At 36.0% G+C, this 16739-nt stretch overlaps 1 protein-coding gene across 3 annotated transcripts in view; it reads right to left on the bottom strand.

Moving 5' to 3' along the window:
* Nucleotides 1–16739, bottom strand: part of TTC3 (tetratricopeptide repeat domain 3) — a 70576-nt gene that overhangs the window by 28942 nt on the left and 24895 nt on the right. For 2 of the 3 annotated variants that reach the window (XM_083362876.1, XM_083362877.1), the window contains exons 17-29: nt 16345–16402; nt 15348–15423; nt 13877–14014; nt 11545–11625; nt 10752–10864; nt 9134–9260; nt 6727–6846; nt 6502–6603; nt 5620–5712; nt 4573–4634; nt 3606–3724; nt 2366–2683; nt 583–852 (exon numbers count right to left, since the gene is read on the bottom strand). In XM_083362876.1, coding sequence (XP_083219002.1) covers nt 583–852; nt 2366–2683; nt 3606–3724; nt 4573–4634; nt 5620–5712; nt 6502–6603; nt 6727–6846; nt 9134–9260; nt 10752–10864; nt 11545–11625; nt 13877–14014; nt 15348–15423; nt 16345–16402 — 1677 coding nt within the window. Of the gene's footprint in view, nt 1–582; nt 853–2365; nt 2684–3605; nt 3725–4572; nt 4635–5619; nt 5713–6501; nt 6604–6726; nt 6847–9133; nt 9261–10751; nt 10865–11544; nt 11626–13556; nt 13662–13876; nt 14015–15347; nt 15424–16344; nt 16403–16739 lie in introns of all 3 variants that reach the window. The other variant, XM_083362875.1, reaches the window with a different exon arrangement.

Genomic DNA, 16739 nt, shown 5'->3' with positions numbered 1-16739 from the left:
GTCTGCAAAGCTGCAGAAAGCGGCAGCTTTGCAGACGGGCCGTTGCCGTCAGGCAACCGGGAACCGGTTCCATCTCACTTTTTTAAAAAAATGGCAACCGCGTGCGTCCGTGCATGCACAAAAAACCATTTTGCGCATGCGCAAAATGTTTTTTGCGCATGCGCGTGCATGGACACACGCACGCGGCTCCCAGTTTTTTTAATTTGTGATGGAACCGGTTCTCGGTGGCTCTTTTCCTTTTTTAGGTTGCCGACCCCTGGTCTAGGCAATGGCCTGATAAATGAAATGTGAGGGCAAAAGAAGAGGGCCACTGAATGTTTCTCAGAAGGGACCTTCCCTCGTGTTTGGGAGTAAAAGTGAGTGATAGGAAGGGGGCACTTTCAGACTTCCAAGATTTTGTTAATCTTACAGTAAAGGTAGAGCTAGCACTCCAGTGTGTGCCCCCTGTCTGGATTATCTTGCAAGGCTGACATTACCTGAAAAATCAGCTATTCCTTTCTGCCAAGTTATTTTGGGGGATTTCTTTCAAACTGGTGACAAAAGATTTCATAGAATGCCTTTTATGCATCCTTGCACACTTACCCAGGTTATTGAAATAGTCATCTAAACATTGATGAAGAAATGGGAAACACTGTCTATTTTCTTCTAATAACCACAATAAGCAGCGAACTTCTGTAAGTGACAACTCTTCTAGGTATTTTATTATTTCATGTACATCTTCAGATAAGCAGGTGAATGTTCTGCTGAGTTTAATACCATATTTCTCATTCCAGAGAACTGCTACTGAATTAAAGTCAATCTGTAGAATGTAAGTTATATATTCCGAGAGAAAAAATTCAGTAGCTTTTAAACCTGAAAAATAATAGAAATGGTAATAATAATAACATAGTAGTAATAATAAGGTTCATGTGAAGATTATCATTTATCTTCTGGTTTACTATATATATATATTTCCTCCCATTTAAGAATGCTATACTAGAGAATATTACATTAATTGCTATTTTCATATTACTATTGTATTTTACTTTTGCACCACTCTTTTTCCTAAAGAGATAGAAAAAAATAAAAACCTTCAGTTAAAAAAAAATGCTCTTTTGAAATAGAAGTTAATTATAATCGAGATACTGTACATGCTGTATTCTACAAAGTAAACAAAATAATTTTAATTTGCACATAGTTTCTGGAAATGTTCTGGTTTTGATTAGTGATAATAAAAATGGCATAGATTTTAGAGGAGAAACAAAATCAGCAGTGTAAAACAAATGTGACAATTTCCACCTAGCTCCTGATCCTGCATTGCCATAACAAATTAAAAATCTATACAGAAGACTATTCTTAAAACTATTGAAATCATGCCACTGTGAGTAGTATATTATAATGAACAAATTAAAAAGAATTTCTGACAAGAAACTTAAAAAAGAAAAAAATTGAAAGCCAAGATACATTCCAAATTTAATGTAACTGATTTTAAGATACTATTTCCTTTTAGGATATACTTTTTTATCAGCTATAATAAACGTACATATTTACCCTAAATCACTACAATATTAGGCCTTTGAAACCTTTTAAGAGTCACTTCACAAAGCAGCTTAGTGGAAATGGAGGTCCTTTCTTTGACGCACTCCAGCAGTTGCACCCTCGCAAGCCCACGTGGCTGCTTTGAAAAGTGTGCTGGATTATCTCCATAGGCCTCTGGGTACAATCGACACTTTGCTTACCACTAGGCTGCCCACCAAGAGAATACCTTTTCAAGATCCATATAGCCTTTTCTTTCTATATTTAAATACAGGTAGTCTTAAGAGTTACAACCAAAATTGAGCCCAACATTTGTGTTGCTAAGCAAGATAGTTGTTAAGTAAACTTTGTCTCATTTTATGAACTTGCCACAGTTGTTAATTTTATCACTGCACCTGTTAGTAATACAGTTGCTCAGCGAATCTGGCCTCCCCATTGACTTGGCTTGTCAGAAAATCGGAAAAAGCAATCGCGTGACCCCAAAACAGTGCAACCGTCATAAATACAAACCAGTTGCCAAGCATCCAAATTTTGATCTTGTGACATGGGGATGCTGCAACAGTCATAGGTGTGAAAAAAGGTCATAAGTCGCTTTTTTTAAGTGCCGTGGTTACTTTGAAGGTCACTAAGCAAATGATTGTAAATCGGGGACTACCTATAATAATCTTAACTTTCATTAAAAATAAAGCATAAGGGAATTTGCAGATCAGAATTAGTTCCAGGTTTACAACAGCTAAGACAAGTCTCTTCTTTAAGGTAAACAAACCTCATTCCTAAATTCCATGAGCTATATATAGTCCTAGGATGAAATAATAAAGGAATTACAGGACTATAGAAAACATGACCATACCATTATTGTCAAGATGTTTCATCCAGTCATGTAGCTTAGGATCCACTTCTTCAAGTTCACTTACAACATGTACAAAAATTCTTGTCTTCACTCTATCATTTTTAGCAATTAAAAAGCTTATGAGCTGGTCCATTATTTCAGCCGACGATAGACAACTTGTTGAAAAGAGTGCATAATCCTCTTCACTAAGTACCCACCAAGATAGCAATTCAATCAGAAGTTTGAAGACATCACGTATACCATCTTGTATATTCACTGTATACCGTCCAATAAGTTGCAGGACTGTATCCTCAACAAAAAAATTCTTTGGAGTATTTTCTAAGATAAAAGCAAATACTGTGATGGCAAAACTTTGGTGATATAAACAGAGCATCAACATGTAAGATATTTGCAGATATTCTCAAAATAATAATAATAATAATAATAATAATAATAATAATAATAATAATAATAATAATAATAATAATAATAGTAATAATAATAAAAAAGTTGGAAGGGATCTTGGAGGTCATCTAGTCCAACCCCCTGCTCAGGCAGGAAACCTTATACCATTTCAGGCAAATGGCTGTCCAGTCTCTTCTTAGAAACCTCCAGTGTTGGAGCATTCACCACCTCTGGAGGCAGGTTGTTCCACTGGTTAATTGTTCTAACTGTCAGGAAGTTTCTCCTTAGTTCTAGGCTGCTTCTCTCCTTGACTAGTTTCCATCCGTTGCTTCTTGTCCTGCTTTCAGGTGCTTTGGAGAATAGCTTGACTCCCTCTTCTTTGTGGCAGCCCCTGAGATATTGGAACACTGCTATCATGTCACCCCTCACTCTTCTCTTCATTAAACTACACATACCCAATTCCAGCAACCGTTCCCTATATGTTTTAGCCTCCAGTCCCCCAATCATCTCTGTTGCTCTTCTTTGTACTCTTTCTAGAGTTTCGACATCTTTTTTACATCGTGGTGACCAAAACTGGATGCAGTATTCCAGGTGTGGCCTTACCAAAGCATTGTAAAGTGGTATTAGTACTTTACTTGATCTTGATTCTATCCCTCTGTTAATGCAGCCTAGCACTGTGTTGGCTTTTTTGGCAGCTGCAGCACACTGCTGGCTCATATTGAAGTGATTGTCTACTAAGACTCCGAGATCCCTCTCACAATTACTACTATTGAGCAAGGTACCACCTATACTATACCTGTGCATTTGATTTTTCCTGCCTAAATGTAGAACCTTAGAAAGATCTATATTCACATACCTTTAAAGCTATCATCTTTTGCCACAATGCTACTTCTGTGAAGATTTCTGAAGGAAACTGCTTCTTTTATAAATTTTCTTCTTAGTTTTTTCTCCTGTTTTACTTGTAACTTCCTAAAACTGATGCAAACAATTAAGACCGAGCCTTACAAGACATTTAACAATATAGGCATATAACTCACCACTGAAAAGTCAAAAACATGACTGCTTGAAATACAGAGTCTCTTGCACAACTGCTGTTCAACAAAGCAGAGAGAAGCTAGCCAAAGAACTATGTGAGTGCAACAGACATATGGACAGCTCAGTGAAGATGAAATTTGGAAGTACTTTGACAAGTTGATGACATAATCTTTAAATATTAAAAATTGTCATCATTTATTAATTAAAAGGTAAATGAACTTTAGTAACCTGGGTAATTGCCTGTAGCCTAATATGGGCTAATATAGATTTACACAACTAATATAAGTTTAATGAAATAACACATAAGATTCCAAAAATACCAACTATAATGGCGTCATTCCCGTGAAGCTCTACTACAATCAACAGAATTACACACAATTAAGTAATTATTCTAATGTTAATAATCATTAATAGAAGTCACAAATTTGTATGACTACTGATTGTATTTACAGTACTATGTCCCATTCAAAATCAATATTCTTTTCCAAACATAAATCCAATTAAAAGTTAAAAAGTTGATAAATGCTGATTTGTACAGGGCTTAGAAAATTTTGAATATTATTATACTCATTCGCTCAAAGTGGCTTAGGAAAGTCCTATTAACCTTGCTAGGTCACGCAAGGCTGGGGATAAGAAATCAAATAATCGCAGTTATCACAGTCAAATTATCAGCAATATCTTTGTGTATCCCATTCTAAGAAATAGCATTTTTCAGTTGGTAGTTCATCTTTTCTTACTGGGAATATGTTATTAAAAAAAACTGTTACCTGAAGAGTTTGGAAACTTACCTCGAGCATTTCTGCTTTAGAACAGGCCTTGGAAGATTTTTGGTTATTATTTTATGTTCAAACTAGGGAAGCAAAAAACGCAAGCTTCAAATATTCCTTTTCTTTCATATTATGTTATTGTGTTTTTTTTTAAATGAAGGAGATGCTGCTATGCTGTCAGATTAATCCATATTAATATGCTTTACTAAGACCACAAATATTGTTTAATTGTAAATTATACATTATTTTATTCAATGTTACAATACAGCTATTCAGCAGATTCTTTTAATTTCAATGTTATCAGCATTCTGCATCTCATCCATCGTTTTTTCTTGACTATCAAAATTAGCTGAAAATATTGTTATACAGGTAGCCTTCATTAATGATGGCCTTATTATCAATGCTTTTGCATCAAGAGTTTTTTCTCCAGCTCTGCAGTTGGGGAAAAAAACCTCACCAAGCTTGTTAGCCACAGTAAGAGGTTTTGCATATCAACAGTTTTGATAAGTGGTTTTGTTTAGAGGAGGACATTTAAAGTGGGTTTCTATGGGTGCATGCATTTTACATGCTCACAAAAGGGTGGATAGGCATATGTGTGTGTGCAAGAACTACCTTTTTAAGGAATTCATCCACTGGAATGGCAGGATACATACAAAACCCACCTGTATAATTTTTCAGCAACAACCTAAGTTTTTTAAACTATTCTTCCCAAAGAACAGCTAGCCTGATGTCTAGTACCAAAGACTCTTTGATCTGTATTTAAGTGACTGGGGCAAACTACAAGTGTATGTATTTCTTCTTTTTTATTGCTCCTCTGCTCAGCATGAATTCCCCAACTGCCTCGGATATTAACAGGAAGGAGGAAACTTTCTACTTGGAGTAAAGCGGAGAACTTTGAAATGTACATTCTTGGATCCTTTTATTCATAACTGGTATAACAAGCACATATAACTAAATCCAAAATTCTTGTCTGCAGCAAAATAATAATATCTCAGCATTTTGTTTCCACTGAAATAAATAAATAAATAAATAAATAAATAAAAACCCCTATATTTTATTAATACTTACTTCACATTTCACAATACCAGAAGAACTGAAGACAGTGATTTTAGAAATAAGACCACAACAATCTGGAGTGAAACACATCGCTTGAAGAATATCCTGTGGACGTTAGCAGAACATTTATCTGTGGACAGGACTTCATTGCAAAATTTGTGGACTTAACATATTACTTTTGAATTTACACTGAATTTAAGCTTTGTACAAATGACACAGATGTGACATTATTTTATTATTTTGCTTCTGTTTCCTTTTAAATATTAATTTATATATTTATTATTGCTGAATATTTACTGTATCGTGAATGGATCCATGTTTTTATCATCATCCTTATCAACTGGAATTCAAAGACATCATAACCCTGACTGAGTTCAGGTTAGCTAAAATTTATTTGGTTATTTTGCAAACTAAACAAAATACAGTTGTACAAGAAATAATCCCTTCTCCTATAAGGCTATATGTAGTAGTTAAGGTTTCAGGCTAGAAAGTTGGAGACTGTGAGTCTTAATTCCATCTCAGGCACAAAACCAGCTAGATGACTTTAGGTCAATCACTTTTGCTCAAACCAAGGAAAGAGGCAGTGGCAACCTATTCCGAAAAACTTTGCCAAAAAAACTGCAGGGACTTGTCCAGGAAGTCTCCTCCAATCAATTTTCTTTCCCTACTCAGTCGTGAGTAGGGGGGAAAAGATTCCCTTACATTCTTTGAATGACCTAAAAGTTATATAACCCTGAACCCATGTATTTTCCTTATAATGGATGAAAGCATCTTGATGAGACAACAAATAATGATCGTGCAGATGCAAATCAAGCATGCCTAAATTATGAAATTCCATTCAGCTCAATAAAAGACTAAGCAACATTCACAAAGAAGGGAATTTCAATATGTTACCTTATCATTTTTATCGTAGTATCTTGTAGCTTTCACTTTTTTCCAGCAGCTTAAATGAAATTCTACTATGCACCGTTCACAGCAGGCAATACGTATAAAACCCTGAAATTTGGAGAAAAATATTAACCCTGCAAAAAACATGGCAAAGCACGAGTAAATAGTACTAGAAAAGTTTTGCAAAAATGTCTAAACAAAGAGACAACATAATTAAAATATAATACTTACCTTGAAATCCGGGTCATTAAAATATATATTGATTTTATGTGCCTGGCATTGCTGGTAACGACATACTGCATCTGGTTTTGGGGGAAACTTGCATTCTGTAATACAATCTTCCAATATAGCCTATGACCCCAAAAAAATCAAAATTAAATACTGTCACTTGTTCACTGGAGATTATACACTTGTTAAGCACTGCTAAGCTTAAGAACAATTTTGAAAGACTGTATTTAAGGCAAAAGAACATCTATGTACATCACACTTAAAAGTCCAAAAATATATTTGTTAAATACACAATACCATAAAAATAACACATTAAGTGAAAGATTGACTATTTTAATTTCAATTTTCAGTGTGGAGACCTGTTTTTTCACCAATTAGTAAATCAGTATGTCTGAATTTTTCTACTAGTAATTGTACTGCCAGCTAAGATTGACTCAAGGCTTTCAGCTGTATTAAAACAATGCAGGTTGTCCTCTGTACTACAACAGTACCATGATGTTTTAAGAAGCATTTTCTCAGGGAAGTTATCAACTAAATCAAGTTAAAGACATTTAAAGCATTATTTTTTAAAAAAATAATTGTCAACACAGCCATCCTGTTCCTAAGCTAAAGAGTGCTAATTTATTGTGCATAGGAAATCTTTTACAATACGTAGGAATTCCCTCTGAGCCTAATTTTTTTTACTATTAACTAACTAAATTATTTGGGTTTATTTGAAAGACAAATATGCCCAGAGAAGATTATCAGAATGCTATTAGATAACAAAGACAAAACAGAACTACTCATTTGTCACAGGCTTCTTCAATAAGGAAGATAGACTCTGCCAGCCTATGAAGAACAATACGAAGTACGATTAAAGATTGAGATTGATAAAACCATGGTCAGGGGAATATCTATTGCCCTTGAAAAGTCTTAAATCTTCAGGGCCAGAGGCAATGCCTTGTACAGTGCTTTTTTAAAAAAAATATTTTTATTGAGGACTTTTACAATACTAAAAGATAATACAACCTGAAATCAGAAAGAAAAAAGAAATAGTCAGTTTGCTCTAGTGGTTAAGGCACCAGGCTAGAAAATGGGAGACTGTGAGTTCTAGTTCCACTTTAGCCAGGAAAGCCAGCTGGGTTATCTTGGGCCAGGCACTTTCTCTCAGCCCAACTCACCTCATAGGGTTGTGGTTGTGGGGAAAATCAGAGGAGGAGGAAGTATTTGATAGGTTTGCTGCCTTGAATGGTTTATGAAAATAATAAAGGTGGGATATAAATAAATAAAACACAAAGAGCAAAAAAGAAAAAAAGATAAAAGAAACGGAAATATTTAAAATAACTCCTGATCTTCCCTGCAATATTTACAAGCACATGTAATATTTTCCCCACCATCTCTAACATTATGTACATAATTCACTTGTTCCCATAACCTCACCATCCGTTTGCAAATTCAAAAATCATTATCATTTATGACCAAGTACTTCTAAAAAAAATCCATAATGTTTCCAGAATTTTGTAGACATATCTGTCTTTTAACCTTGAACAAGCAAACCAAGTTGCTATAATGTGAGTCTCATTTAAATAAAGTAACGCCATTTCTTCCGCAGGGCTGTCAAACTTGCAACGTCATGTGACGTGTCGCGACGTATCGTGACTTTTTTTTCTCCATTGCCGGCAATAGGGAGGACGCGGTTTCACCCTGATGCATCCGGCCCACGGGCTGGCAGTTTGACACCCCTACCTTAGAGGGAAATTCAGGGGAGAAATTTGGGATAAGTCACTGGGGGGGACTGAAAGAAGAAACCGCACAGGAAACTGAGTTTTATCCAAATGTTTGTCTTGTGGAAACCACCTGCTTGTGCAGATACAGATACTGGAGGGTGCAGCTTCAGTAACCATTCTTTACACTTTCACTCCTGAGGGAGCAGTCTGCACTCTACCCACCCTATTATCTCTTCTCCATCGGCAGTGACAATTCCTTATCAGCATCAACATCATGGTATCTTGTTGCTGTTGGGTTTGATTAACGTTACCTAGACAGCATCAGTCTACCAACCACACAAATAATTCAGCAGTGCAGTGCCTATATCTAGGCACAATTTTTGCAGGCTTTCTTTGACCAGAAGCAGGAGAGGAAGAAGACATTTTGAAGAACACATGTGAATTTTGCAGACTCAGAGACTGAAGCCACCTGCCTACCCAACAGAGGTAATACAAATCCTTTTGAAAGGTTAAAGCAATTTCTAAAGGACTTGCCTCCTGAAATGGATGGCTAAAATCATCCATGCCTCCACCGAAAATGAATAGCAGCTCTTCTGTTCATCTGCAATGGTCATAATGAGAAATATATTCTGGAAAGGCACCATGTGAGATGGCTTATGGGGATAGAAGTTCAATCAAAAGTACAAAACAACATTATGACTTACTTGTAATGTTTCTGATCTTGTTTCTTTGATAACTAATGATGTTGTAGGCCATGTCAATACTCCAGGTACAATCTTAAGATTAACCATAGTTTTTGATTTCATGAATTGGTCTAGAGCCTCAGAAAATCTACGTGCACATGAAAAGACTCATAGTTTATACAGTTATAAAAAAAATTACATGCCACTTTTTTTCTCCCTATCCTCTCAAGAGTTATTAATGTATATATATTTAACCATAATTTACTCCTTTTACAGTTTTCTGAGTTTGCACAATACTCTGGATGCTTAAGTTTACAACAGGGGTGTCAACCTGCCGGCCCACGGGCTGGTTTCATCATACTGAAGCGGCGCCCACCCCATTGCCAGCAATGCAAAAAGAGTTGCAACACGTCACGTGACGTGGCAAGTTTGACACCCGTGGTTTACAAGGTAGGCTGTGTTCACTTAACTTCCTAGCTAAATTGTAGTTGGCCAGATTGCGATTTAGTGTATAGTATAAATTCAGAAAAATTATTCCTAAAGCCATTAAATGGAAGACAATTAAGGCTAACAGGTTCCCTTGAAAATCAAAGATTCAGTGCAATCTAAACATACCGTATTTTTCGGACCATAAGACGCACTTTTTTTCCCAAAAGTGGGGGGGAAAACGAAGTTGCGTCTTATGGTCCGAAGGTGATCCATATGGCCAGCCCCAACCTCCGCAAGTGGAAAGCAAGGCAGATTGCCAGGAGCACGAATCGGCACATGCTGAGAAACGCCGATCTCACGCTCCTGCACTCTCCCTCGCTCAGTTTCAGCTTCCCTTGCTACAAGAGAAAGCAGGCTGAAACGGAGTGAGGGAGATTGCCAGGAATGCGAATCGGCTGATCTCGCGCTGCTGCAATCTGCCTCATTTCAGCCTGCTTTCTCTTGTAGCAAGGGAAGCTGAAACCGAGCGAGGGAGTTTGCAGGAGTGCGAGATCGGCCGATTCGCATTTCTGGCAATCTCCCTCACTCTGTTTCAGCTTGCTTTCTGCAAGAGAAAGCCGGGCTGCAGGGCTGCCTCCGCGGGTACTGCTCTAATGCAGAGAGGGAAGGACAAAGAGGGAGGGAGGGAGGGAGGGAGGGAAGGAAGGAAAGAAGGAAGGAAGGAAGGAAGGAAGGAAGGAAGGAAGGAAAGGAAGGAAGGAAGGAAGGGACAATGGGAGAGGGAGGGAGAGAAAGAGAGAGAGAGAGAGAAAGAGAGGGAGAGAGAGAGAAGAAAGAATTTTTTTCTTGTTTTCCTGCTCTAAAAACTGGGTGCGTCTTATAGTCTGAAAAATACGGTACTTTTCCAGTCCTTTTATAGGATAGGCTTCCGGAATGTGATAACTGTTACAGTACATATAGAAAGACTGCACACCCGTTAAAATGTCAGGATTTGGGGAATAAACACTTATGCAACCAGGTAAGTTTTTTATTTTTATTTTTCCCCCTAAATGATTTCAGTTTGTTTTTCAGATGAATTGTGCTGCTTATATGTTATATTAAAGGATATCTTTCTATATCCACTGTACTGTTAAGCTGCCAGCCCCTCTGGCTAATCCTTTTTGCAGTGACAAGTTCCAACCAATTATACCACTATCGTGGTACTACTCACCTATTTTGTCTCAAATATACTTTTCCAATTCCATAATGTGCCAAGCAGTTGAATCTCACTTTCTGATATTGCTCAATTATTTTATCAAAATGATATTTGGCTTTGCTTAGTTCCTGTGGAAGAAATGAAAGAGATCAAAAGCACTGTGCAAATATTCAGATACACAAATGCATTACTGTACAATTAATAAATACAGAATGAATGATGCATGTTTTGTTATTTTCATTCTACTAATTAGCACCAACAGATAAATTCTGCTTTTGAAAGCATCTTATCTTAGCAGAAGAAATGTATGACAAATAATATCAATAACAATATTTTTAGATCAGTTCTGTTATGTGTAGAGATTCCCCTGATGCACATGAAGCTGCTCTAGGAGAATATAATAGAGTTTGAAAACTTTCAAACATCTTTTCATTATAAAACACAAACAAGAAGCAACTGATGAAGATTGTATTGTATGAACAACCATTATCAATAAAATAATGCAGCATTTTTTTCTCAAATGTTCAACCTGAATTACCTTAAATGATGATATATCATAAGAAATATAAGTATAGTCAAATGTCATGCTAAGAATTATTGTCTTCCTTTATACGTTTTTTTCTAAGCAATATTTCAGTTTTGGTAAAAATAGCTGTAGCAAATTTGATGTAAGGAAAGAGATGAAAAAGCAAACAGCTGACCTGAAAAAGCCTTACACAAACTAATTTCATGCCCATTTAAAGCATCTTAAATTCATACTTTCCTTTGATAGGTAGATTGTAAAAAACATAGTAGCTTGAAGCCTTACCTCAGGCTGCCCTATTCCAAGGAGAGCATTGGCATATCCGTATATGATCACAACATAATCAACAAGAGCAAGGTTCAGGCACTGCAATGATTGAAAAAAATGACTAGAAGATGTGGAAATGTTTGTTGTTAACATATTCTTGCAGAAGTACAGGTTTCATCATACTGAAGCATAATACAACTCTTTGCCTTTTGCTATTCTTCCTTTCTCCTTCGCTTAGAATGAGATACTAACTCGGCCATTATAAACGAAGGTTTAGAACACCTTCAACTAGCAATTAGCACATCTGATATGAGCTAATCCTTTTCAGATGGGTGTCTTGAAAAATATCATGGTTTATACTACTTGGAAGTATGGAGTCCTTGGTGCTCTCTGAGGTTAGTTGTTTTCTTATGGAGGTCTCACTACTCGACTAGGTAACATCTTTAATGCTAGAAGCGAGCAGCGTTTGCTCTCCATTTATATACAGTAACTTGCCCATTCACAGTGTTGATATGAGTGCTGAACGGTTCAGAAATAACAGAACTGCAATCTTCTACTGAAATGCTATTCACCAAGATGATTATTCTCATTCAGTTCATGTTTGTTTATCTGTTTGTGATTTTGAACTGTGGCCAGCTATTTGTGAAGATATTAATTACCCTGTGTCTTACTACCTCATGTCTTAAAAAGTATCTAGACTTGTTGAAAACTTGTTCTTTTTAAGATTCTTTTGTCTTAATTTAAATACAAAAAAGAATCACTGAAAGGGTTTTATTCCATCGAGAGGAAAAATACAGATTCTGGAAGAATATGAATTTATATTAAATTACTTTTCTTCCTAAGGAACAGAACTTGTAATATTTCAAGACTTCCATCATGTGGGAAAAATATTAAGACTGGTGAGGCAGGAACAAATGGCTCCCAAGTTAGAGAACCATTATATACCGTAAACAAAACTGCCTTCCAAATACATAAAGGGTCTTGCTAAATATCCATTAATTTGGAAGCTTGGGAGAAAGAAGCCCAGTTAAAATCTATACGGTATAAACGCTCTGACTTTATGTACTGCAGTGGGCGATCAACTGCCATTTTTGTGGCTCTATTCCTGTCTGCACGAAATTACTAATTTAGCTTAGTCATGATAGGGAGATTAATATTAAATTCACCCAAGAAGTGAATTCAGAGTTAAATGTCCAGTGAGTTAAAGCCAAATGATAGTATGCACTCTCACATTCAATTAAAAAATAGTTACTTGCTCCTGCAATTAGCTACTTGCTCCCATAATTTTTAGTCTATGGATTGACTACCTAACTTACTGAAAAAAATAAATAAAACTATACAGCATAGCTCTTATGCAGTATCATTTGTAGAGAGCATATACTCATAAAAGCACATAAATGTATTAAGTTTGTTTGACAAAAGGTCAAAACAAGAAGATCCAGGCACTCTGCTAAATATATCTAAATCAGGAGTGTCAAACTGCTGGCCCACGGGCTGGACGCATCATGCAGAAGCTGCGCCTAGCCCAAGGGTCAGCAACCTGAAACAGTGAAAGAGCCACTCGGAACCGGTTCCCTCACAAAAGGGAAAACTGGGAGCTGCAAAACATGTGTGTGCATGTGCGTAGATGCGCGCATGCGCAGAACAGGGTTTGACTCAAGAGTGGACCCAAGGCAAGCTATGCACCTACCCTGCATATTTGAATTGATTGGTTGAACTTTTTTAGTCCCACTTTTTTTTTTTGGACTGCACATGGCAGAGGACTGGGAGCTGCGGGAGATGGCTGAAAGAGCCACATGCGGCTCCGGAGCCGCGGGTTGCAGACCTGTGGCCTAGCCCATTGCCAGCAATGGCAAAACCGTACAGATAAGTTGCGTGACGTCATGAGTTTGACATGTCTGATCTAAATACATTAATTGCCAAATTCAATTCAAACAGTTGAGAAATATCACATACATATATTAATTACTCCTAAAGGAACCACACATAAGTGAGTGGAACATACTCTAACCATTTTTGAATAAAATTACCTGCTTTGGCCCAAGTTGTCCACAAAGTTCTAGAGCAAATATACTTTGTTCCAAGCCTTTCTCCATCCAGAACATTTTGAACTGTGCATGTTTTGTATATTCTTCCTATAGATAATTTGTTCATTGACAGAATTTTTTTAAACCAATATCTAATTATATTTTCTGGCATCAACTTATTTAATATAAGAAGTCATAAGCTTCTTTATAAATATATTGCATTTTATAAATATATTGCATTTTGGGAAGAATATACTGTACATAGCATATTTCGTTAAGAAGTTAACAGTAGTGTAAGCAGATTATAGAATAATTTCTGTTACCTGTAGTTGAGACGGATCCAGCATATTTAAAGTTAGCGCAAATGACTGTTCAGCACTGTGAAAGCACTGATCCATTAAAGATGTGGATCCATTTTTCATATACGTCTTCAACATTTCTAATGAAAGTATTACATCCTCCTACAAAATCCAAAACAAGGGTAGTTGTTTTTACTGTATCAAAAATTCTTTGTAGTCTGATTAAGAAAAAACCGCTAGGAAACTAAAACTATATCCTAGACAGGCAATAACCCTTCAGCAGAATTTCAACTGTACTAGAGTTCTACCACATGAACAATAAGAAAGAATGGAAACTGTAGTCTAAATAATATAAACAGGTTCCTGCCCTAAATGTGGCATCACCAGTGCCGTAGAACACACAACACCTATACATAACTCCACTGACTGCCCCAAATGAAAATAAATAAATAAATAAAATCACCAAAATCTCATCAACTCAATCAAATGCTTGCCAAAGGAGAGCAGGCAGCTTCCCTCTGTATACGGAAGATAACTCCTGTGGTGGGCTGCAGAAATGAAGCTCAGTTCCATAGGATCCAAGCTGTGTTTCTGCAGCCCTTTGGAGGAGTTCCCCTCCCCTTTGTGCACAGAAAGGAACACGTGTTGGGCCTGAAAAAAAGCAGGGACCTTGTTGAGTCTCCAGCATAACACATGACTTCCTCTCCCCTCCATGCATGGAGTGGAACTCACGAAGATCCCAACTTCATTTTTCCAGCCCAGCAGAGTTCTTTTCCCCTCCATACCTGGAAGGGAACTCAAAAAGAGCCTGCTTTGTTTCTGCAGACTGAAGAAAGATTTCCATCCCCATCTTCCAGTGCCTGGAGGAGAAAGGAAATCCTTAGGCAGGCAGCAGCAGCTTGCAATCTTCCTTGCCGCGTTCGCCATTAACTTTCTGGGGAAGCCGACAGAGTAGAACGCAAATGGCGATGGCATAATCATGGGGTGCTTGGCCACCAGTCATAAGTGTAAGCAGGTTACCCAGACTACAATCATATGACCATGAGGCAATGTTTTACAATGGTCTGAAGCAGCTTTCTGGGTTATCATAGCTTCAAATAAACAACTGGCTATAGTCAAGGACTACCTGTAAAACTTTAGGTAGTAAACCTGACATCAGTTTTTCCTGGCTTTCAAAAAAAATATGAAATCCCCTCTTTCCATAGAATATCTTTAATCACTACTGTAGCTGGTCCAGAGAAACATACTAATCTATAAAGAGCTTTTACCTGACAATGGAAATTTTATTTATTTATTTAATTTCTATATCAAGAAATTATCGACAAAATTCCCCAATATAAACATTAGTAGTTTAATGATTGTCAAGATTATTGTACAACTCTGTGCATATCTTTCATCAATTTAATAATCATACAGTCTATCCAGCAAGTTTTTCAAATTCAGTAAATTCACATACATATTCTAAAAATAATGTATTATTTAGTTTTGCTGTTACCTTTTGCACATTTCCACAATGAACGTTATATTTATCTACAACTTTTTTAGAATCATTTTTCAAATTCAGTTGTTCTCTGCAATTAAAACAATTTAAGAATTATATTCTTGGTTAAGAACTTGATTTTTCATTCTCTAAATCTCTTAAAAAACTATTTTACAGACTATTTATTGCATATTTCTCTCCTAGGATTTGAAAGAGATAGACAGGAAAAGCGATGTTGATGAAAAAGAATGCTGAAATACATTTCTTAAAATTAAAGCATTTGGACATCAAGTGAGGGATTTGGGAAATATATTAATGATATATATGAAAAATGGAATATTTAATTCCATAAGTTACAGTTAAAGATAATAAAACCTTTTGTCTTAATTGACAATATATAACTACTGGAAAGCTCTAATAATAATTTATTTATTTTAGAATGTAAAGAAAGAAAAAATTGTGGCTCAGTCAATTAGTTCTAGCAATGAAATAAGGTCTTAAGGACACGCTAAAATTGCATTTAATTCTTCAGTGAACTCATTCTCACTTGCTTACTTCAAACATATTGAGGAGAAGCCAGGCATTGTCTTTACTTCTTAAAGAAAAGCCCTTAGGTGTAAAGGTATATTGGGGTATATTGTGTTAATTCTAGATACAAACATGTCACAGCAATTGATTCTGTATTTGTGTTTTTATTAAAAGATGCCAGAAAGACACTTTTACTTGAGATAATTGCCTATTGTACAAAAGTTTGAAGATCCACTTCAAAAATATAAATGTATCTGCAAATCTTTAAAGTAGTTAACTTATTGATTTAATATTAATGTAACCATTTCTACATGTGAACTTTCATTCCCTTTATTTGAATAACTTTTACGTACTCGTAGCTTGGCTTCTTTTTTTTTTTAAAGGATAAGCTAGTTTAATAAACAAATTAAAATAAAGTTCTATGTGTCATCAGAGCAGTGTTCCTGCATCTGCTCTCACTACATAATACAAAAAGAACATTTACTTCGTTTTTTCAGAATCATCCATTTGGCTTCTTTGCTTTTGTGGATTTTCACTTACTTCTGTTATAATAGGGGAAAGAAATGCACATTGTTACTTATTTTAAAAAGAATTGCATACTTAGGATCACATTTACAACTATTATTCCCAAGAATATAAGAAGCAATATGGAAATAAATGTGTAAAGAAACTAACTTGCTACACAAACGGACAACTAGAAATCTCAATGCTTAGAAACATGAATATAATTGCTTTAAACACATAGTATTTAACACTGATCATATGCATTTAGACATACAACCTTACATCAACTGCAAAATCTTTAAATTTTACTAGTTATCTTATTACTAGGAGCCTCTCAATATAAGGACATATGACTTCAAAAATGTATTAACTTAC

The sequence above is a fragment of the Vipera ursinii genome (genome assembly GCF_947247035.1).
Source record: "Vipera ursinii genome assembly, chromosome: 4".
NCBI classification, from domain to species: domain Eukaryota; kingdom Metazoa; phylum Chordata; class Lepidosauria; order Squamata; family Viperidae; genus Vipera; species Vipera ursinii.
The sequence above is the reverse complement of the archived record's forward strand: the minus strand, read 5'-3'. Positions and strand labels throughout refer to the sequence as shown.